Source organism: Schistosoma mansoni, chromosome 2 (assembly GCF_000237925.1).
Source record: "Schistosoma mansoni strain Puerto Rico chromosome 2, complete genome".
NCBI classification, from domain to species: domain Eukaryota; kingdom Metazoa; phylum Platyhelminthes; class Trematoda; order Strigeidida; family Schistosomatidae; genus Schistosoma; species Schistosoma mansoni.
This window is the reverse complement of record NC_031496.1, coordinates 33,392,554-33,415,477: the sequence shown is the minus strand read 5'-3', so window position 1 is coordinate 33,415,477 and position 22,924 is coordinate 33,392,554. Positions and strand designations below refer to the sequence as shown.

At 38.1% G+C, this 22,924-nt stretch overlaps 1 protein-coding gene across 1 annotated transcript in view; it reads left to right on the top strand.

The window, feature by feature from the left end:
* Nucleotides 1-2,130: 2,130 nt before the first annotated feature.
* Nucleotides 2,131-22,924, top strand: part of Smp_131610 (hypothetical protein) — a gene marked incomplete at both ends in the record, with an annotated part of 22,611 nt that continues 1,817 nt past the window's right edge. The window contains 7 exons of the mRNA XM_018796429.1: nt 2,131-2,200; nt 4,160-4,414; nt 6,239-6,355; nt 8,478-8,712; nt 9,576-9,815; nt 10,210-10,792; nt 21,498-21,722. Of these exons, the coding sequence (XP_018650643.1) occupies nt 2,131-2,200; nt 4,160-4,414; nt 6,239-6,355; nt 8,478-8,712; nt 9,576-9,815; nt 10,210-10,792; nt 21,498-21,722 (1,725 nt within the window). The remainder of the gene's footprint in view (nt 2,201-4,159; nt 4,415-6,238; nt 6,356-8,477; nt 8,713-9,575; nt 9,816-10,209; nt 10,793-21,497; nt 21,723-22,924) is intronic.

Below are 22,924 nucleotides of genomic sequence, written 5' to 3'. Positions count from 1 at the left end.
AATCAGTTCGGGGAACAGGCTGCAGACACAATTTCTACTCCGTAAGAGTTCAAATGGTTCAAATGGTTGGGGACGGAATAGAAGAAGCTTTCACTTAACGGGCTTCCGTGTCTAGTAGCAGTGGATCACCGATACCTCCAGGCAAAAACCTGGGTATATGAACGATAATAGAGGAAAAAAAGAATTTGGTAAATCAAAATAATATGTTATCCTTAGTCCTTAAGAATAAGTCAAGTTTCCCTGTGAAAGGACTCCTGGGAAGTCGCTTGGATTAGCTCAGTCGGCAGCGAATTCCAGCACTTGACAACTCTAACGGAGTAGAAGTTGTGTCTGCAGTCTGTTCTGCTATGTAGGGTCTCCAATTTCTGGGTGTTACTTCTTAGGTTAGTGTTATGGCTAAGCTTAAGAAGATGTTTAAGGGGATGACCAGAAGTATTAAGGATATTGTAAGTCATAAGAAGGTCACCTCTAAGACGCCTGTACTCTAACGGGTAAAGGTTAAGTGATTGGAGGCGCTCTTCGTAAGGTTTGAATTTGAGTCCCCGAACTGATTTCGTGGCTCGACGTTGGATACGTTCCAGAGTGTCCTTATCCTTTTGGAGGGAGGGAGGAAATACTATGTTTCCGTACCCTAAATGGGGACGAATAAAACTGTTGAAGATTATGTGGAAGGTTCTATCGTCAAACTGGCCAAAAATGCGCTTCAATGTTATCAGTGCAAGGTTTGCTTGAGAGGCGTTTTTGTCACAGTTCGCGTACGATTTCAGGTCATAGGGTACCAACACTCCTAAATCTTTTTCGACTTGAGAAACTTCTAGAGGGGAGTTACCGAAGTTATAGCTATAGTCTGCAACGTGTCTCAGATGGACTACTTTGCACTTTGAAGTGTTGAGGGTAAGTCTGTTGTCGTCTGCCCAACTTTGAAGTCGGGTCAGATCCTCCTGAAGAACTAGTATATCATTATGATTACGTATCTCTCTCCAAAGTTTCACATCATCAGCAAAAAGCAATAAGTCAGATGAAACTTGATGAGGAAGATCGTTAATGTAAATCAAGAAGAGAAGAGGTCTTAGTATTGAGCCCTGGGGGACCCCACTAGGACATTCCATAGCCTGAGAGAGAGTGAAGTTAACCCTGACCTTAAAGTGTCGGTTTTCTAAATATGAAGAGAGCCAATCAATCAAAAGGGGTTTTATACCCAATCGTCTAAGCCTCTTGATAAGACATGTATGGTTGACCCAATCAAAAGCTTTTGAGAAGTCCAGGTAGATGACGTCAACCTTCCCCTTGCGATCAAGGATGGTTGTCCAGCTATCCACCGCAGTCAGCAGGTTGGTCATACAAGAATGACCTTTTCTGAAACCTTTTCTGAGTTGTCAAAGGCTGGAATTCGCTGCCGACTGAGCTAATCCAAGCGACTTCCCAGGAGTCCTTTCACAGGGAAACTTGACTTATTCTTAAGGACTAAGGATAACATATTATTTTGATTTACCAAATTCTTTTTTTCCTCTATTATCGTTCATATACCCAGGTTTTTGCTTGGAGGTATCGGTGATCCACTGCTACTAGACACGGAAGCCCGTTAAGTGAAAGCTTCTTCTATTCCGTCCCCAACCATTTGAACCATTTGAATAAAGTCGTTTCATTCATTGGACACTTTATTTGGGCCTTGGTATCGGTGTCTTCTTTAAGGTTTAAGGTCGATTTAAAGGTCAGTACGGGCCGACTCTGTATAAGTCTCATGGGTTGTAATGAGTTTGTGGGTGTCGATGTTGTGGATGAGCTGGAGTCTTATATCGAACGTCAGATTCGTGGTGTTGAATCACAGAAAAATCTTAATAGCATATCTGCGTTTGATGGGGGCAAATCAAAAGTCAGAATAACATGTGCGTTTGCGTTAACATTTTATATTTTTATTGGTAGCCGGTTATTATTCAGTGGATCGTCATTCTGCGAATATAGTTTCCAAAGCTGTCAAGAAGCTATCCTGTGAACTTGATCAAGGTAAAATTGTTATCGAGACTAATTATTATTGTTGGTCTAGTTGTTTCACGTACCTATAATCATCCTCATAATGGCAAAATAAGGATAACATCCATCATTCAAGATTTTGAGAAAACAGTTACAGATATGTGCAAACAGTACTCTGTACAAGTTTCGAAGGCGAGAAATCATCCTTCTCTCTCATCCATTAAGCTAGGTGAGTCAGTATTTACGTTAGATTAGCTAGTATCTGAAACTTGTTCCAGATTATCTAGCTAACCATCAAATTTCGTAAAACATTCTGCACTTATCGACATATCATCGGCCTGTTGGTTGGTTATTTTTGAACCGAAGTTTATAAACCTAACATTCTGTAATCAGGAAGCAGAAATTCATTGGGTAGTGGATTTTTTTATAGGAAACCTAACATTCGTTTAGTAACTGATACATCATTCGATGTCACTCTGTTTGTGTTAGTAATTTTAGCTGTTGGCTCAAGCAAAACTAGGCAGATTGGATTTTGACATAGTTGGAGGAAAACATTTCATTCCATCCGTTTTTTATCGAGTGTTTCAGTGGGAATTCGCATGTAACTTATAAGTAATAAGAGGAAACTCTTCGTGGTTTCCTGGACTTCTATTATTCGGTTATAGGTTTTTGAGATGACATCAGCTTTATTTCTGATTTTATATGAATTCAATGAAGTCGAAGGCTGTGACCAATGTTCTTTAGTTACCACCACGCGCAATGTTGACTAGTATTGGGGATGGTTGGAAGAGAGTTAGGGGCGGCCTAACCAAAACATAGCATTGGTGTTTGAAGTCACTTATTTCTGGTCTGATCCGTGTTCCTAGATGCAGACTACTTGGTTGTAGTCCGCGTGACTGTCGTAACCAATGGTTGAAGACTCTGGGTGACGTAGGTGTATACACTATCTTCTCTTAAACCGTGAGATTAAAATTACTTACGTCTTTTCTTCTACCAACTAATTCTTTCCTTCTGTACTATGCCCTTGTATGCAATCTAACTTTTATATATCACCACCATTTAATTAACTACGGTGGATTTGGTAGTGCTAATGAGATATAGCAACTTTGACCGCTGTATATGTGTTCCGGGTTCTACGTTGTAACTGACTGACTGACTGAATGTTCATTAGTTAAAGTCTAACGTTTATTAACCTTTGTCTTGGCGTTAAATCTAGGAGTTAATGTATACACTGTAAATCTGCTAATGAAAAAAACGAAACGAAAAATATTAAGAATCAGCAGAGGAATGAGTTATACAAATTTGGCATTTGAAATTTCACCCTCCATGAGCACGAAACCTTAAATTCGAGTTCATAAACAATAAACTGAACAAGTCTCGACCTCAAGTTATCAAATCTTTACTTCTTGCAGTCTTCCGGAATTTGAATATAGTTGATGGCTTCGAAATTAATTAGCTTTGATAAACAACACAGCCCAGTCCTTTTATATAATGATATACGAATCATTAAAGTACCTATTTAGTGAACGAAGACTTGATGGGGAAAACCGATTTACTGCTTTTTACAAAGTTACATAGTGATTTTGTAAAATATGAAAATCATACATTAAACACATCATTTGCACATCTTCCTTCAGTTGTTCTTTACATACTCCATTCTTCTGATTCTGTTGTCATTCCAATCGCTCTCCGTTTTTCTTCCTGTTCTCTTCAACTCACTCTTCTGCTGGTAAGCATTCCAATTCGTAATCCTGCTACATACTACTTATATCTGTCCACGTATGAAGTGTACACCACACTCTTCAGCTCTTTAAGAAGTCTCTCTCGCAGTCATTCTGCTCGCCGTGCCACTTTCTTTGTCATAGTCTGCGCCTTTCTCGCCGTCATGTCGAACTCTGTAGTTCTGTCGACATGCTGGGTCATCTAAATCTGATGTCCACCCAGTATTTTCTACGTTTCCTCCCCGTCTAAGAAACTGCTACACCCAACGCCGCCTAGCCAGACCACTCTACTTGACGTCTTGTACTCGGATCAGACTGCTCCATCTAATGACTCTTCTCAACTATGCCTTCAGAACTATCCCCTCTGTAGGCAGCAACACCAAGGCACTTCGTATTCGTCTTTTGTTTATGAATATATGTTTCTTATGTTTTCAACCGCATGTTTCCTCTGACTAACTTCATTTTAGGTAGTGTTTATGCTTGGGCACGTGAGCAGTCCGGAGCCAACTTTAATGACCTTCAAATGTGTTCAGATCTTAGAAAAAATCGTTTGCGTTTATGTCAAAAGTTGTCACGTTTGGTACGTCTATCCAAGTCATCTAAACAACAGAGTCAATGTCATCCCCTACTCGTCAGTCTGCGACATGACCTAATGAAAATAAGATCACGTGTGACAGGGAAAGTATTTACAGAAAAGCCTGTGATTATGACACTCCCTTCAGGTATACATTACAAATTTCTATTCATATGTCCCATAATTTGCCTCTAGAACTTACAGTAGGTTGCTATTTGCATTATGTATCCTAAAAAACGTATTCGGACAAAATATTGGAACTGTTTTTCTTGTTGATTTTCTGCTTATGTATCTCCTAATACCAGGTGTGGAACCTGAACTAACCTTTGTTTACCAATTTCACGTTGTTAACGAGTCCCTAATACCTGTCTATTACTGTTCAGACGAATCGAGATTTATAAGATAATGATAGAAATAGGTGTTTATTGACTCAAACATCAACGTACGTCTAACTTCTGGTTCTAGCCATGTTGCTAGATGCAGACTACTTGATTGGGGTCCGCGTGACTACCGTAACCAATGGTTGGAGACTCTGGGTGACATGTATAAAGATCAGTCACAATGCCATAGGTGTATAAATTTATCTTCCTTTAAACCGTGAGACTGAAATTACTTTATGTCTTCCTTTCTGTCAATTAATTCTTTCTTCCTGCAATATATCCTTATACACAATCTTTCTTTTATATATTACTACCATTGAAATAACTACATTTATGGATTTGGTATTCATCTTGTAGTGCTAATGAAGTATGGTAACTTGGAGCGATATATGTGTGCCGGGTTCTACGTTGTAGCTGACTGACAACTTACATCTCGGTAATTGGTACACACTATGATCTTTTGTGTAGTATGTTATTCCCTATAACCCGTTAATTATCACGTGACAAGATCGCTATTCAGAACATCGACTTATGTGTTATTGGCCCTGTGCTCAACCAATGAAACGTTAACAAGCATGAGCAGCCTTGAGTCAACTCTATATCCCTATTAGTCCTCTGTATAGTAGCTTCTTGCCTGGTCCTGTCCGTTGAATCTGTAGCACAATCTGAGCTCTCACTCTATGAATAATATATTTCGGACATACGCAGTTTATACACAAGCAAGCCAGACCACATCACACCATCAAATAGAAAATAACAATTACACAAGATCAAACTAGAAGTGACTGTGAATGTGAGAGACTGTGACTTATAGATTGGAATAACTTTAGAATAGTTAATCGTATAATAGTAGCCAATGGGTCAAATGAATGCTTATAATATGAAATATAAATATGTATAATCTAGTTACTTCATAGTTATACAATAAGAATATATATATATAACAGTCCATAAATAATCCCTATCAATTACCATCCACTTATTCTTCGGTAGGATATAACATGAATGCCATGGTTAGTTACAGTGCACGAGATTTCAGTGTTTGAATGAGCATTATTTATCATGTGGTTTCACCTCGTACATGATAACCTTTACCTTGATTTTTCCCGATGGCTTTCAAAATCAAGGTTTGGCATCGAATTATTTAGTACCTTTTATTAAAGATACGTCTATACTACAGAATTCAATGTCGTGAAGTGAACTTTGCTATTCTTTACTAATTTCATATATGCCTAGAAATATGACACCAAACCTCAAGATTATATTGTTTGCCGTGAACAAAACTAGTGCTTCAACAAAAGAAGCTCATTCTTTGCACATTTAATCGACGCTGGTCGTCACATTGATAAAGTTTCAGTTTAAAGTTATTTATGTGCTTCTGGAACTTAGATCAACATATGTATGTTGCAGGTTCTTTTTTGTCATAACTGACTGTACTATGTTACATATCTCTCATTACTTTTACCATTTCTACATGTTGACTTTTCATAAACGCATCTTAGCAGTATGGTCGTCTGCACATAAAAATTTAGTATCTACTTCTTCTTTCGTTACTTATATCTCATTTTTTAACCAACTAATATGCTTTACAGACAGTACCTTTGTTTCGTTTGAAAAACCCATTGTCCAATCAAAACTCGCTGTGGTATTTGAAAGGTTGGCTGACCAAATAACTGATCTTCTTCTCCCGATTTCACATCTTATTCCAGGTACGTTCAGAAAACGATTTTAGATTAAACAGTTGACACTTTTTGGCTAATCGTTGTTTAATCGCGTTCATCGTAATCCCTATCCCAATACTTTAAGATCAACTCATCACGAATAGTTTCCGTACAAACCTTCTTAGACGTTTCTGTTAGTTGGTATCACAACTTGTTAGTAGTACCTAATGAGAACCTACTGAAATAAAGCGAATTAGTGTTATTCTGTTCAAATCCTTGTGTATACTTTTCAGGTTCTTACTAATCTTTGCTATACTTAAGAGAAACTTTAGCACATATTTATACAATAATTCTAAGAGTGCTTTAATAACTGAAAAATATTGAATTGAATTTTGATATTTTGACGACTACCGTTATATAAAGTTGTGTTCTGTAAGCTAAATGGTTTAATCATGAAACTCATTGTTTTTTCAGGCTCAATCAGTGCGGACCTTAAAAAGTAAAATGCTTCCACAAGTGATTACCAGGTTCTGTTGAGGTTAAGTCTGATTGGTTATTGAAGGCAATTATAACGGTATTGTCTGCATATTCTACATGTCATCTTACTTTGAAATTCTAAGGTTTTCTATTAGCATTAAGTCAGAGTTTGGGCTTGCTCGTCATGACAACCTGTTCAAGCTGTTTTGGTCAGAATACATATTCTTTGAGGTTTTACCTTAGGATGTAGGTCGGTCTTAGAGCCATTAGACTACAGATTGTAAAATTAAAATGGTAGGTTATTATTGAGATTACTAGGGCATAGCAGAAGTAAGATGTTTTTCACCAATAACCAGCATCTCCAGTGATGCTGCGATATGGTAAGTAATAATAATAATAATAATAATAATAGTAATAATAATAATGATAATAATAACGTAAATTGTCTTGCTTATAATATGAGCAGGAATAGAATCGTCAATAGAGTTCGTCATTTCATTCATTTGTGTGTGGGCTGTGATACTGCCCGGGTGCCCAAACCGAAGCAGGTGGTTTTCTTAGGGGGCCACACCCGGAGCCTTTGACCTAAAGGTCTGATCCACAAGGCAGTGGAGCATCGTGAGGAGATGCAGTCCCATGGTAGTCGTTGACCAATGACAGGTTCTTCCGCCATTCGTTCCATCAGGAAACTGGAACCCATGTGCACCATTGGTTTGGAATCAGGGTTTTCCAACTCCCCTAGGTGGACCCTCCGTGTCCACCAATCCGGTTATAGCGCCGGACATTCGCTTTTCGTCCTCTCACTTTCGTAAACAACACCCCCGCCACGAGAAGGCAGTGAGTAGGACTTCCCTGGCGGAGGCTATATATTCGCTGGCCATATGAGAGCATTTCGAGAGGGAGAGTAGACTCTCCCCACTCTCGGCCGTACCAGGGCATTTGGGGGCACTTCCAAAAATTAAAAGAGGGATTAAAAGCTTCGTCACTATATGTTATGACTTCTCTTATTACGGCCTAGCTACTCTTATTATTTAGTATTCTCAAACACAACTTCATTTGACAAGTCTCTAAATCAGAACACGGTGGAACTGGAGCGTAATTATATTCCGAATAACAAGAGCGGATAGAAGTAGGAATCACAATAAGAAAAACGTCAGCATATTCATAATTTTTCTATAAGAAGATTCTAAATTCTTCTCCAAGTATCCTCTAGAGGCGATTGGTTAAAAAAAGCCAACCAGCGTGCCCTAATACAATCCTTCACGAAACATACTTTAATCCAATCTATATCCCGCTAAAACTAATACCAAACACTTCAATTGTACCTACGAACTTCCACTTCCGGTGATAAGGTTTCAAAACTACTCAATTGACTTGAAAATCACTTACAAAAGGGTCGTAATTCACCAGCCTCAGACTGCCGTCCTCTATTTTCTGCAGTCACGCTCATAAGTTGACATGACCTGTGATAGTAATCCGGTTTTTCTTTTCAGATCTTTTAATTGGAATCTTCCTACTGTATGGATGACCAAAGACTGTCAACCACCCATACACTTCTAATACAGTAACTCAATCGACGTTACAATTACTGGTCATACTGACTTATTTTCTGCAAATATGACTAAAGATAATCTGTTTCACTGTTTGCACTTTGTACATCCAGTTTTTTATTTCTAAAAATGTCCTTTTAAAGGTATTTCAATTGTGAAATGTGCCGATGATGTTGCAAAACGCCGAGAAAATTTACGTGCACAAGTAATTTTAGCTATTCACGGATTTTATTGTCACTTCAATGAGATCAGTGAAGACAATACATATGAATTTAAACAAAATAATTCAATCATGAATGATGATCCTATGAATGGAAGTTTTGACTTATCGGACGGATCAGAGTCTGGTTCCGATGATAATGATATGACTGGGGCAAAGTAAGTTACTTGACTAAATCTCGGGTGTAGTTTTTTATCGTTTTATTTTCTTCTGTAGTATCATTATTATTAGTTACAGTGTTTGATTACCAATCAAATTTTATGTTGTAATGCAAATCACGTAGCAATTGTTACTAGGTTAAAGGAACAAGAGTTATTATTATAGATTCCCATATCACCCAACCGTTGCTGCTATCTTCGTGTGGTAAGGCTTACATATCATAATGAATAATGGCTGAAAATCTCCTTCTGTTGGGTTCTGTCATCCTAGACAAGCTTATTAAAGATCTTTAAAAGTAAAAGTAGTGAACTTATGGTCCGAGGATGAAGTCGTACTGTTGTCTACACAGGGGTGTAGTGATAGTACGGTGTTTCCTTTAAAAAACCAGTACTTATAATGATGCTAACTTCTTACTACGGAAGGAAGTGGTAAGAAAAGGTTTCCTCTAAAAATAACACACTTGATGTCACTCCCATAGATTCAAGCGTTGGCATTTTGGCCCTTATAGTACAGGGTCGACACATCAATGACTGTGTACAAAAAGACGTCGTTTGTATGTTCAGTCTTAGCTGTTTGGTGTCTGCGGTCACACTTCATTATCAATCCCAACCCAATTTCCTTTTGAGGACTCTGAAGGTGAAGTCTACTTCACATTTTGAGTAACTGGAAAACGACAACTATCCTCTTCTAACAACACTTCAGGTTACCTCACTTACAATCTGACTCGTTTCTTGTAATGTTAAAACATTTATCTAATGCTTCCTAATTTCCAACGATTGTATAGATCTATTCAATTAGACACAAGCTAGATTATTTTATTTGTATTTGAATGAACAATTATTTTCATTTCATTCAAACGTAGGTTAATAACTCAACTAAGTCCTGCCATAGTTCAAGCTTCACTTGATCGATTTGATCATTTTAATTGGAATAAACAAAAACAACGATCTTCATCAAATCGTTCAAAAGAACAAACAATGGAACAGCAATCAATCAACAATATACGACAAACTACTTCCAGTTATGTAAAATCATCAAATATGAATGAAAAGATGAAATTAACTCAATCTACAATGGATAATGGAAATGTTGAGAAGCTGATGTAGGTTACCCCTTTTAATTTGATTTTTACAAAGAATGTACATATTTCATTATGTTATTGGAGTAAAGATTCAGTGGTTAAGGTGTTCGACTTTCAGTCACTAAGTTACAGATTCACTTCTTAATCTTCATAGTACCAAATGTGAATTCCTTGTCAAATACAGAGAAGAGTCCCACAATAGGATGAAATAGCCGTCTAGTGCTTCCAGGTTTTCCATGGTGGTCTAGCTTGAATTGACTCATGATTTCAACTATAAAAATACAGAGAAAACAGAATAGTGGTTGTAGATATTTATGAACTTGACTTGTAGTAAATAAAGTTTCAACATCAATACTCTTCTATTTAGGTTTAATTTCTTGTTAACTTTTCTCCTTCTGATATCATTTCTATACAGAGAGACAAATGTTGAAGATCAATTTAATAATGATATTTCAATGGAATCAGATTCTGAGATTATTCGAACTGAAGAAGATGAAATACAAGAGAAAGAAGGAGGAGAGAATAATCAAAGTGATACTGATGAAGAAAGACAGAATAAAACAACACAACATTCCAATAAATCAACGAAATCACATTCTAATAGTAGCAAAGTGAGTAGTAGTGGATTTACACGAAAACATACAAATCGATCTCTTCGTTTACGTCATAGTCGTACACCGTCTGATGCAAGTTGTTCTGAAGGTGAAGTATTATCTGATACTGAAGAAGATCATGACTTAACTGATAATGATATTGTTGATGAAAAAGATATTGTTGCTGTTCAAGAGAAAGTGAAATTGATTTCTGAAATAGATGGTGATCATAATGAAAATTTAGTTCGTTTGGTGCATAATTCATTACAGGCTAATACACCTATTAGTGATGTTGACTTAACTGAATTAGAAATTATGGATGAATGGGGTCCACCTACATCGGCTAATCGATTAGATACATCAATTGCATTAAGTGATATCAGCCTTCCAGCTGAAAAAGAGTTGGTTAGTCGATTTTTTGAGTTACACTTTTCGAATTTTTTTAAACAAATACAAATACGACATTAAGTAGTATATAAATCATATTTGAAATTTTTAAACTTATTCCAGTATTTCACGCAATGAATTCGCTTCAACTTCTGCAAGGAACTAATTTAAATTTAAATTATCAAGAATAGATTCTTATTTTTTCTTATATTTTCTTGTATAGTTGATGTATCTGATCTTTGCGGAATGGGTCAACTTTGACCTGTTCATGCTGTGCATAATTGATTTACGGGATTACGCGATCACTGATCGGAATAACTATACATGTGATGTGAATGTGTATATGAATGATGCGAATGGTCCACCAGGGTGATTGGTACCTGTGTGGTTACGCCACAGGATTGAGCTGTACTGATCGGATTGTAGCGTTGAAGCCTATATAGTGTCTGGTTCTCCTATGGGGCGGGATTGAGCTGTACTGTTTGGGTTGTCGCGTAAAAGTCGGGATGGTGTCTGGTTCTTCTGAAAACCAGTGCAAAATTACCCTGGCCCACAAGGGTATATTATATAACTGTGAACATCTTTGTCACACTGTTTATTCGAATTTTGACGAATTACTATGTTAAGTGATATGAGTCTGATTTTGGTGTCCTAAGTCAGTCAGTCAGTCAGTCAGCTACAACGTAAAACCCGGCACACATATATATCGCTCCAAGTTGCCATAACTCATTAGCACTAAAAGATGAATACCAAGTCCATAGATGTAGTTATTTCAATGGTGGTGACATATAAAAGAAAGATTGTGTATAAGGATATATTACAGGAAAAAAGAATTAATAGGCAGAAAGAAAGATATAAAGTAGTTTCAATCTCACGGTTCAAAGGAACATGATGGTGATTGATCTTTAGACATGTCACCCAGAGTCTCCAACCATTGGTTACGGTAGTCACGCGGACCCAACCAAGTAGTCTGTGTTACGTCTGGCCGATTGTGAACGCTATATTCGCTTCCCTAAGCTAGTTCCGTACCCCCGAGCTAGAACTATACACCAACTTGAAGACCAGAGAAAAGGCACAAAGTGTGTGGTAAGCACTTTACTGCAGCGTTCATTTTGTGTACAGAAAATATAGGGATTTTATAGTAATTTAAGAATCCTTGAGTTTTACTGAAAGTTCTAGAATACTGCTAAACATAGTAGCAGTGTATAAATCAGCCAATCAGGATCTCCACATGTGACTTTTTCATTCTCGTTATTTTAGTAACCTAACTTCACACAACTCCTAATTAATCGCTGATTGGTTGAAAAGCCCCTTGATGACTCATGAGCTTGTCATGTCGCTTGCGAGAAAAATGCAGGGTCATCCCAACAGTCTGCATCTACTAACATGGCTCAGACTAGAAGTTAGTGACTTCAAGGACTGATGCCACGTTTTGGCTTGGCCGCCCCCCCCCATAACCTTCTTTCAACCGTCTCCAACACTAGTCAGCATTGCGCGTCATGGTAGTCGGTGTTCAGGTATACGTAACACGTGACCCAACCATGCCAGTCGATGAAGATTTACAACCTCATCAAGTGATTTACCATCATTCCCTAATACCCTGTGTCTAACCTCACTATTATTTACCTGGTGATCCTAGCAGACGCGAGCGATATTTTTAGGACATCTGTGACTTACGAGTATCTTCTACTCTTAATGGCTACGTTTCGTAGCCGTTTAGTAGGACAGAACAAACTGCTGCGCAGTATACTCTCGTTCGCATCTGCTATGGTGTCATAAAGTTGTAATTGATAATATTTTGTCGAGTTCAATTATCAATAACAATGAGTAAGATTTATTTGAAAATATCTATTGAATAATAAAAAAATTCACTGAAGGAATCCTCGATGAACAGCAAAACAGTCAAAATAATAATAGCATCAGTCATAATGAAGAAAATTAGTACTAAATCCAGATAAGATTGATTTAATCCTACTTGGTACTTATCCTCTGTGTGTGTCTACATCCCAATGTTCATGTTTACTTTGGAGATCGAACCAAATATCAATCACCTCAGAAAATTCAACACTTTGTCTACTGAGCTACTAAGACCAGTTACTAAAGCTCCTGCAATATAAAGTAGGTTTAAAGCTAAAAGCCCTAACTTTGAGTCACGGAGTAAGCGACAACTCTGAGATTCAGTTACATCTAATTGATGTGTCCCGTATAGTACAAAACGCTCATCCTGGATCCCACCGCTAGCTAAATCCCACTTTTATAAACTCAGAATTGAAATTGACTTAGTTTGTTCTAATTTGAATTATCTCATTATTTGTATTCTTGACTGAATTTTGACCGATCTTAAGTGATATAAGTTTACCTTCTGTGGATTGTCTCAGTATTGTCATTTTATCACAAGTTATTTATAATAGTTGGATTGTAGTTAGTAATGAAATCCAATTCACCCGTTTTTTATCCTACTTAACAATTGTCAGCTGAATATATCTGCATGTTAGGGTTAATATTCACGTTGAAACTTGTACTCAACATTTTTCGCTTCAAACGTCCAGCACGTTCATCAATGTAAACTGTGAGGATGGTCCACAGGTGAAGTCGAGGAGGCTCTAGGAAGCCCAGAAGGAGCCCAACATGTTCCATCCAATCAGCTTTTGGAAGAATATTCCAGAATTGCCACGTGGAGCTTCCCTATTGGACAATGCTGATAACTCCCTGTCTGCGGATTGGATAACTATAATGATGATTTTGTTTCTACTAAAAACTATAAATACCTGATAATTTTGTACCATATTCGACACTGTCAGGAATAACATCCCTTCTACTTGTCTTCTGTCTTTTGATTTGTGACTTGGAGGGTTCCAGCGTTCGACTGTTCAAGTATTGTGCGATAGACTAAGAATTCTAAGATCGAGATACAACAACTGGCGACGGGGTTAGCTTATCAAGATGTCATTTACCTTTGAGCAATTTGAAGCCTTGCTGGAGCGTCAAGAGAAACGATTTGAGCAATTCCAGGTTCGTATCACAGAGACTTTAACGCAGAAATTGAACCTAAGTCAAATTGGTGCTACAGATGATGCTTCCAAATCTAATGTCGACCATATTAATAATTCTATCCATGAGTTTAATTTCGATGGTTCGGCTGGTATTACTTTCGAAACCTGGTTCAAGAAATACGAAAATTTACTCAAGGTCGACCTCAGAAAACTTGATGACGCCGCCAATGTCAGAATGCTCTTAAGAAAACTTGGCACAGTTGAACATGAACGCTACAGTAATTTCATTCTTCCAAAGAACCCAAGAGATTTTACTTTTGATGAAACCATTGAGATTTTGTCACAAATCTTTGCTGAACAGTCGTCCTTATTCAACATTCGTTATCAATGTCTGAAGATAACAAAAGCAGCTGATGATGACTGGGTGAATCATGCAGGTTTAGTAAATCGTGAGTGTGAACGCTTCAAATTATCAACTATGACAGAAGATCAGTTTAAATGTCTCGTATTCGTGTGTAGCCTTCAATCTTCCGAAGATGCTGATATCAGAGCCAGAATTTTGAGTAAAATTGAACAGTGTCCAAACATAACACTACAAGAAGTTACTACAGAGTGCCAAAGACTGGTAAACTTGAAACACGATACTTACATGGTCAAAAATAATAACCGTTTGCCACATGTTCATGCTGTAAGCGAAAAGAAGGAATTCTGCCCAAGAAATGTGTCGCTCACAGACAACCAGCCCCCATCTCCATGCTGGTCATGTGGAGGTTGGCACTATCAGAGGTTTTGCCCATTTAAAGACCATCGTTGCAGTAAATGTCATCGAAAGGGGCATAAAGAAACAAACTGCAGAAGAAGAATCCAGAAACGACATTTTGCAAAACCTTACTTCAAGAAATACAGGTCTGGGGCATTAACGAAAAGAATATTGGTATCGCATAACAAAGCTCGAAGGTGCCACCAGAGAAAGTACGTAACCTTGAATATTAATAAACACCGCATTCGACTTCAGCTTGATACTGCTTCTGATATTACTTTAATAAGTCCAGAAACTTGGGAGAAGACTGGGCGACCCTCGGTGCATCGAACAACACAAATAGCACACAGTGCATCAGGTGGAAAGTTAAACATTGTTGGAGAGATACCTTGTATTATGTCTAAAGATGCGGTAACAACAAATGCAACAGTATATCTTACAAAGAAGCCAGCACTCGACTTAATGGGGTTGGATCTAATAGAAACACTTAAGCTAGCAGATCATTCTATTAATAGCATCTGCAGACGAGTGACTACTGACCACTCCTCAAGGTGTAACCAGAAAAGTACCGTGCTGCATAGACATCACAACGTTTTTAAAGAAGAATTGGGAGAATGTACGAAGGCCAAAGCCTTGTTAACCCTCAAACCTGGTGCTACTCCCGTTTTTCGACCCAAAAGACCTGTGCCCTACGCAGCGCTACCGATTGTTGAACAAGAATTAAAACGACTGCAAAAAAGTGGAATTATAGAACCAGTCAACTTTTCTGATTGGGCAGCTCCAATAGTAATTGTTAAAAAGCCTAATGGAAGTATTCGATTATGTGCAAACTATTCCACTGGATTAAATGACTCACTTGAAGCTCATCAGTACCCCTTACCATTACCAGAAGACTTATTTGCGAAACTTAACGGGGGTAAGTATTTTGCAAAACTAGACCTATCAGAAGCATATTTACAGATTCCAGTAGCGGAAGAGTGCAAACATTACTTGACAATAAACACTCATAAAGGGTTGTTTCGATATAATAGACTTCCGTTTGGAGTAAAGACTGCCCCTTCAATCTTTCAACAAGTTATGGATACTATGCTACAAGATATTCCTGGTACTGCGGCCTATCTTGACGACATACTAATCACGGGTGCAGACTATGCTGACCTGGAGAAGAAGGTAGATATGGTTCTCAGACGCATAGCAGATTTTGGGTTTACATTACGTGCTGAAAAATGTGATTTCTACATGGAACAAGTCCGCTATTTGGGATTCATAATTGATAAAAACGGAAGAAAACCTGATCCTGAAAACATCGAGGCTATCAAGTCCATGCCTCCACCAACTGATGTGTCAACTTTACGCTCTTTCCTGGGAATGGTTAGTCACTATGGAGTTTTTCTTCCAGAACTGCATCGTCTTCGTGCTCCTCTCAATGGGTTGCTGAAAAAAGATACCAAATGGTTCTGGTCATCTGAGTGCCAAGAAGCTTTCGTAAAACTAAAACAGCTCCTGTCATCAAACCTTCTACTCACACACTATGATCCAGATCTTCCCATTATAGTCGCAGCAGATGCGTCCAACTACGGAATCGGCGCAGTGATCTCACATACCTACCCAGACGGGTCTGAGAAGGCAATCGCCCACGCTGCACGGTCGCTGACTATGACAGAAAGAAACTATAGTCAGATAGAAAAAGAGGCCCTCTCTATTATATTCGCTGTAAAGAAGTTCCACAAGATGCTATTTGGCAGACAATTTACCTTACTAACAGACCATAAACCGCTGCTGACAATTATTGGGTCGAAAAAAGGTATACCTGTATATACAGCAAACCGTCTACAGAGATGGGCAACTACACTGCTGGGCTATGATTTCAAGATAAAGTACCAACCAACAACGGATTTTGGACAGGCAGATGCCCTTTCAAGACTAATTAGTTCCCGTACAAAACAAGAAGAGGAGGTGCTCGTGGCTGCCGTAGATGTTGAGGCCGAGGTTCACATAGTATTAGCAGACGCAGTTTCCGGACTTCCAGTCACATTCGAAGCTATTAAAGGAGCTAGTGAGAAAGATAACGTGTTGAATTTTGTTCGCCGCTGCATACTCAACAAGTGACCTTCGTCTAGACTACATGGAGAACTCTTGCAATTTTTCCGTCGACGAGAATCATTGACAGTTGTAGATTCCTGCATCATGTTTGGCCACCGTATCGTTATCCCCAGAAATTTTCAAAACCAAGTCCTTAAACAGTTCCACAGCGGACACCCGGGGATAAGTAAAATGAAGTCGTTAGCTCGAAGCTATGCATATTGGCCATCAATGGACCATGATATAGAGCAAAAGTGTCGCAGTTGTTCGTCCTGTTTAGAGGCCGCAAAGAACCCAAATAAAGCTGAACCGCAACCATGGCCAAAACCAGACGGTCCCTGGCAAAGAATACACGCTGATTTTGCCGGCCCAATACAAGGCAGAAATTACTTGGTTGTTGTCGACGCCTTCACGAAATGGCCAGAAGTATACGACATGCCGAAAATGACGTCAGAGAGTACTATAAGAAAACTGACAGGTTTGTTCGCTTGTTTTGGGGTTTCCGAGATCTTAGTGACTGACAACGGCACCCAGTTCATGTCATCTGTCTTTAAACGGTTTTGCATTGAAAATGGCATATCACATCTACAGTCTCCCCCGTACCATCCTCAGTCGAATGGCCAAGCAGAAAGATTCGTGGATACTATAAAACGAGCTCTAGTCAAAGGGGGAGGAGAGGCCATCCCAGAACAAGTAATCAGCAAGTTCCTTATGTCTTACAGAGTTACCCCCAATCCGGCAGTACCCGAAGGTAAGTCACCAGCCGAGTATATGTTCGGAAGAAAAATTCGAACAGTCTTTAGCAGTATGTTGCCACCTAGAAAGACAAATAAACCCACGAATGAAAACCATATGGTCACTCGTAGCTTCAAGGTAGGTGAAAGGGTACTCGTTAAATCGTATCAAGGTGAAAAAAGGTGGGAACCAGGTATTATAGAACGTCGAATTGGAAGTGTATTGTATCTAATCCGAAGAAATGTCGGAACTTGTATAAGACACATCAATCAAATTCGAAGGGATGGCAGAACATTGATGCCACAAAGCCGGCTCCCATTTCATTTGCTCATGGATTCATCTCCAAAAAGCACTCAGGCGCGCGAAGGTAGAAAAGATAAAAGACGGAAGGGCAAAGCGACACAACCTTCGAGAGTAATGAGTCGCAAGAGAATCGCGGCAACTCAATTCCAGGTGGATCCGAGAAAAAGGTCTTATACAACAGACTTTAAAGGGGGGAGGTGTGAGGATGGTCCACAGGTGAAGTCGAGGAGGCTCTAGGAAGCCCAGAAGGAGCCCAACATGTTCCATCCAATCAGCTTTTGGAAGAATATTCCAGAATTGCCACGTGGAGCTTCCCTATTGGACAATGCTGATAACTCCCTGTCTGCGGATTGGATAACTATAATGATGATTTTGTTTCTACTAAAAACTATAAATACCTGATAATTTTGTACCATATTCGACACTGTCAGGAATAACATCCCTTCTACTTGTCTTCTGTCTTTTGATTTGTGACTTGGAGGGTTCCAGCGTTCGACTGTTCAAGTATTGTGCGATAGACTAAGAATTCTAAGATCGAGATACAACATAAACCAATTTTTATGCTTATGCATATGATTTAATATTGGGAGCCTGATAAATTCGAATACTGTTTAGTTGGTTATTTTGTGGTATCTAGTACTGTGTTAAGCCCGAAGGGGTTATTCTAACTTCCGTATAGAGCGGTTAATTTATTCTTCTTGGGTGACATTTTGACCTTGTCAATTATTCTCTCATTCACCTTGACCGTTTATATATAAGCGCATATGTGTGTATCACCTACCCTATTCATTACGTCTTTCGCTTATTTTTGTTCGGCTAGAAATATTGAGTCACTTTTTATCAAATTGAGTTGGCTTACTCGCCTTCCCCGTTTTTCTTCTTTTTCCCACTTCTTATTCTGAATGCCTGTCTGGATAAACGAGTGCTTGAAATAACTTTATTCAACACGACCCGTATTTAGCTCTTTATTACCGCCGTCACACAAACGGAGTTAGCGTAGGTGTTATATACGGGGTTCAATGGAAGATTCATATTCATGGCATATTCATATGTTTATTCAGATTGGATTCAGATCAAAGGGCCACCAAAAGTTTATACACTTCACATATACATCCATGGACTATTGAAGTTCATAGTTAATTTAACATCATCGGATTGATTTAATCAAATGACAACTCACCGTTCCTATAGTCTTATCTGCATCATTGACAACGTTATTTACCTAATAAGTGTTAATAAAACATTTTATTGAATTGCACCGGTATTGAAAAAAGAGTTGTATAGGTTCTTTCAAATGTAATTAAGAGATGGATCCCTGTATTCTTCGTATTTATATACTTAGATACGTGTGTATTTAACTAAATAAATACAATTTTAAATACCAAAAGAAAAACAACTCATCAATTCTCGATTACTTATAATAATATTTATTCGTTTCTTAATGCAAAATAATAAATTAAGTGAGGTTAAACTCCATTCTCGTTCTCAATTTTGATCTTTCACCTGACAATCAGCCCGCAAATGCCTTCGTACAGCCGAGAGTGGGAAGGGCTCGCCCTCTCTCCCGAAATGCGTATACAGCCTCTGCCAGAAAAGTCCTACTCACTGTCTTCTCGTAGCGGGGGTGTTCTTCACGAAATTGAGAGGACGAAAAGCGAATGTCCGACGCTTTAACTGGGTTGGTGGACAAAGAAAGTCTACCTAGGGGAGTTGGAAAAACCTGATTCTAAACCAATGGTGCACATGGACTCCAGTATCCTGAGGGAACAAATTGCGTATGAATCAATCTTTAGTCACCGGTTACTATTGAACTGCATCTACTTACGTTGCTCCACAGCCTTGTGGATCAGAGATTTAGGTCAAAGGCTCCATATTTGGCCCCCTAAGAAAACCACCTGCTTCGGTTTGGGCACTCGGGTAGTATCCCAGCCTATACGCAAAGCGAATGGTTTATGTGGCGCATATGTATTTGGTGTCATATAAATAAATAAATAAAAATCAACCAAAATAAAGCAGAAATTTATTTATTTAAACGCATAAATATTGGTACAAATGGGCACCAGTTATATATGCGCCGATGACCAACGATTGATTCATACGCCATTTGTTCCCTTCAGGATACTGAAGCCCATGTGCATCATTGGTTTAAAATTAGGGTTTTCCAACTCATCTAGGCGGACTCACTGTGTCCACCAACCCAGTCAAGGTGCCGAACATTCGCTTTTCGTCCTCTGCATTTCGTAAACAACACCCCCGCCACGGGAAGAATGTGAGTAGGACTTCCTTTACAGAGGCTTTATATGCGTGACCGTATGAGAGCACTTCAAGAGAGACGGCGGGTCCTCCCTAATCTTAATCCATAATAAAGGGTATGTTTCGTTCTCTTACGTTTTTTTGTTAGTTTACATAAATAATGTAAACTTTTCTACAACAAAAACATCACTTCATCATGATATAAACATGTCAAATGTAGCTCAGTCAGTCGTGATAGAAGAAAAATCATAACATAACAGAATTCATACCTCTATAATAGCAAATATTCCAAAATATTGACAATTGATTAACTAAATAAACGAAAATATAGTCGTCATTACTGACTACAATGCACCTAGATAATTTGATAACGTTGATTTTTATCCCTAACCATATAGCAACTTTTCAACTGATCACTTACTAGTGAACATGAACACGGGTGGGGTCAATCGAATGTATTTGACACAAAAATTATGGTAAATGTTCGACCACTTAAAAACATGTTGCGGCTGAGGATATGATCCATTACCTTTATATATGGCTTCGCCACGGTATAACATTTATACGTGTGACAAACGAAATAGATCTGTTTAGTCAAACTGTAGTGAACAGAATACGAGTGAGGACAATCGAATGTATTTGACAGTAAAATCTGATAACTATACAGTAAACAGTTAACTTACAAACTATCAATCAATTGTCTCAATCTTGATTATTCCTTCAGCAAATATCAATCCATCGTTCCCGATTATTATTGTTCATACATTTTCATACCGATTGCACTTCGTCCTTGTTTTTTTTTTCATATCGATCTTCTGCCAAAATATATTCTATGCTTGACCCTCACCATATACTACTTTTATGGATATAAGTAACCTACATCACAACTTGACTTATTTTATATTAATTTTTTTGAAAAAAATTATTTATTTATTTTTGTGTCCGCCAACCTGGTTAAAGCGCCGGGCATACGCTTTTCGTCGTCTCAATCCGGCAAACAATACCCCTGCCACGAGAAGAAAGTGAGTAGGACTTCCTCGACGGAGGGTGTATACGCGTAGCCGTATGAGAGCACTTCAGGAGAGACGGTGGGTCCTCCCCAATCTCGGCCATACCAGGGCATTTGGGGGAGAAGCAGGAATTATTATTCATGCATTTTTCTGCCAATTGCTTTTCGTTCCTGTTCTTTCCTTATCGATCTTCTGCCAAAATACATTCTATGTCTGAACACCTCCATATACTGCTTATATCGATATAAGTAACCCACATCACAACTTGACTTATTGCACATTAAATTCATTAAAAATTTTTATTTATTTTAAGAAAAAAGTGAACGGTTGCTCAATTTCGTGGATCAGTTAAAGTTAGACATTAACACCGTTGGATGCCAGCTCAGTGTTCTATCGGTTAAGGGCTCTGGCTCGAGACTGGTAGGTCCTGGGATCGTGGATGCGCACTGCTGAGGAGTCCCATAATAGGACGAAACAGCCATCCAGTGCTTCCAGGTTTTCCATGGTGGTCTAGCTTCAATTGACTCACTCTTTCAATTATGAAAACAGTGGTAAACAATTTTTTTTTCTTTTTTTTTCTAAAATAGAACTTGGTTACAACTGATAGTGAATTGAATAAACATGATCAAATTACAGATCTATATAATGAATCATTAGAATTTTGTGCTAAACAATTAAATGATTTAATAATATTAGCTAAAAATAAACAAAATAATCTCGTTGAAATAACAAGGAATCCATTAATCCAATCGAAGATTTGTTTATCTAATGAATTAGAAGCAAGTATTGAAAGAACAGCAACTGCATTTAAAGTAAGTATAATGGAATATTGTTGGATCATTGATTGTTGAACCTTTTATTGATTACTTCTTATCATTGTTTTTATTGATTACCTACACCTGATAACCCCATGTGGAAGGGCATAGGTCACCTATCAGTATTTGAAATCGAACTATGTCTTGGGCAATTCTTTCCAGTTGTTATTCATTCTTCTCATGTCTGCTTCTATTTCCCGGTGTAATGTGTTCTTGAGGCTTTCTCTTTTCCGCTTCCCTTCTGGATTCCATGTTAGGGATTGCCTCGTTATTCAGTTTGGTGATTCCCAAAATGTATGTCCTATTCACTTCCAACTTGTTTTCCTAATTTCCTCTTCAGCTAGAAGTTGGTTTGTCCTCTCCCATAAAACGCTGTTGCTGATAGTATCTGGCTAGTGAATGTTGAGTATTTTGCGTAGACAACTGTTTATAAATACTTTTACCTTCTTGACGATGGATGTAGTAGTCCTCCACGTTTCAGCTCCGTACAGTAGGACTGTCTTAACTTTCGTATTGAAGATTTTGACTTTGAAGTTAGTTAACAGTTGTTTTAAGTTCCATATGTTCCGTAACTGTAGGAATGCTGTCCTTGCTTTGTCAATCCTTGTTTGTAAGTCTGCATCAGGTCTTCCTTGTTCATCGATGTAGCTTTCCAAGTACGTGAAAATAAACAAAATAATCTCATTGAAATAACAACAATGAATCCATTAATCCAGTCAAAAATTTATTTATCTACTGAATTAGAAGCGACTATTGAAAGAACAGCAACTGCTTTCAAAGTAAGTATTGTGGAATATTTACTAATATGTAAGAACTTTCATCTAAATTAGAGAGAATAGTTTCACGATATTTGGGCGCCAAGTTGATGTAAGACGACCTCAATCTCAACGAATGAATTTGAAGTAAATCTCAACGTTTCAATGGCACAAGAACCCTTCAAAAAGATTTGAATTCTTGTGAGGAGAGACAAACAGCTGGAAGCTCTATCACATAAGGGCTAATCCAATTAGTATTAATAGGGGGGATGGAATACATTTAGCTGTTTCATAGCAGTTAATCATTAATAAGTAAAAAAAACCTGAACTCCTTTTTGTTTTTATCTATCTCGTATTATCTGAGTGATAATAATTACATACAATGATTCTAATCAGTTGTCTTATCGGAATTTTTGATATATAGTTGAAATCATGAGTCAATTG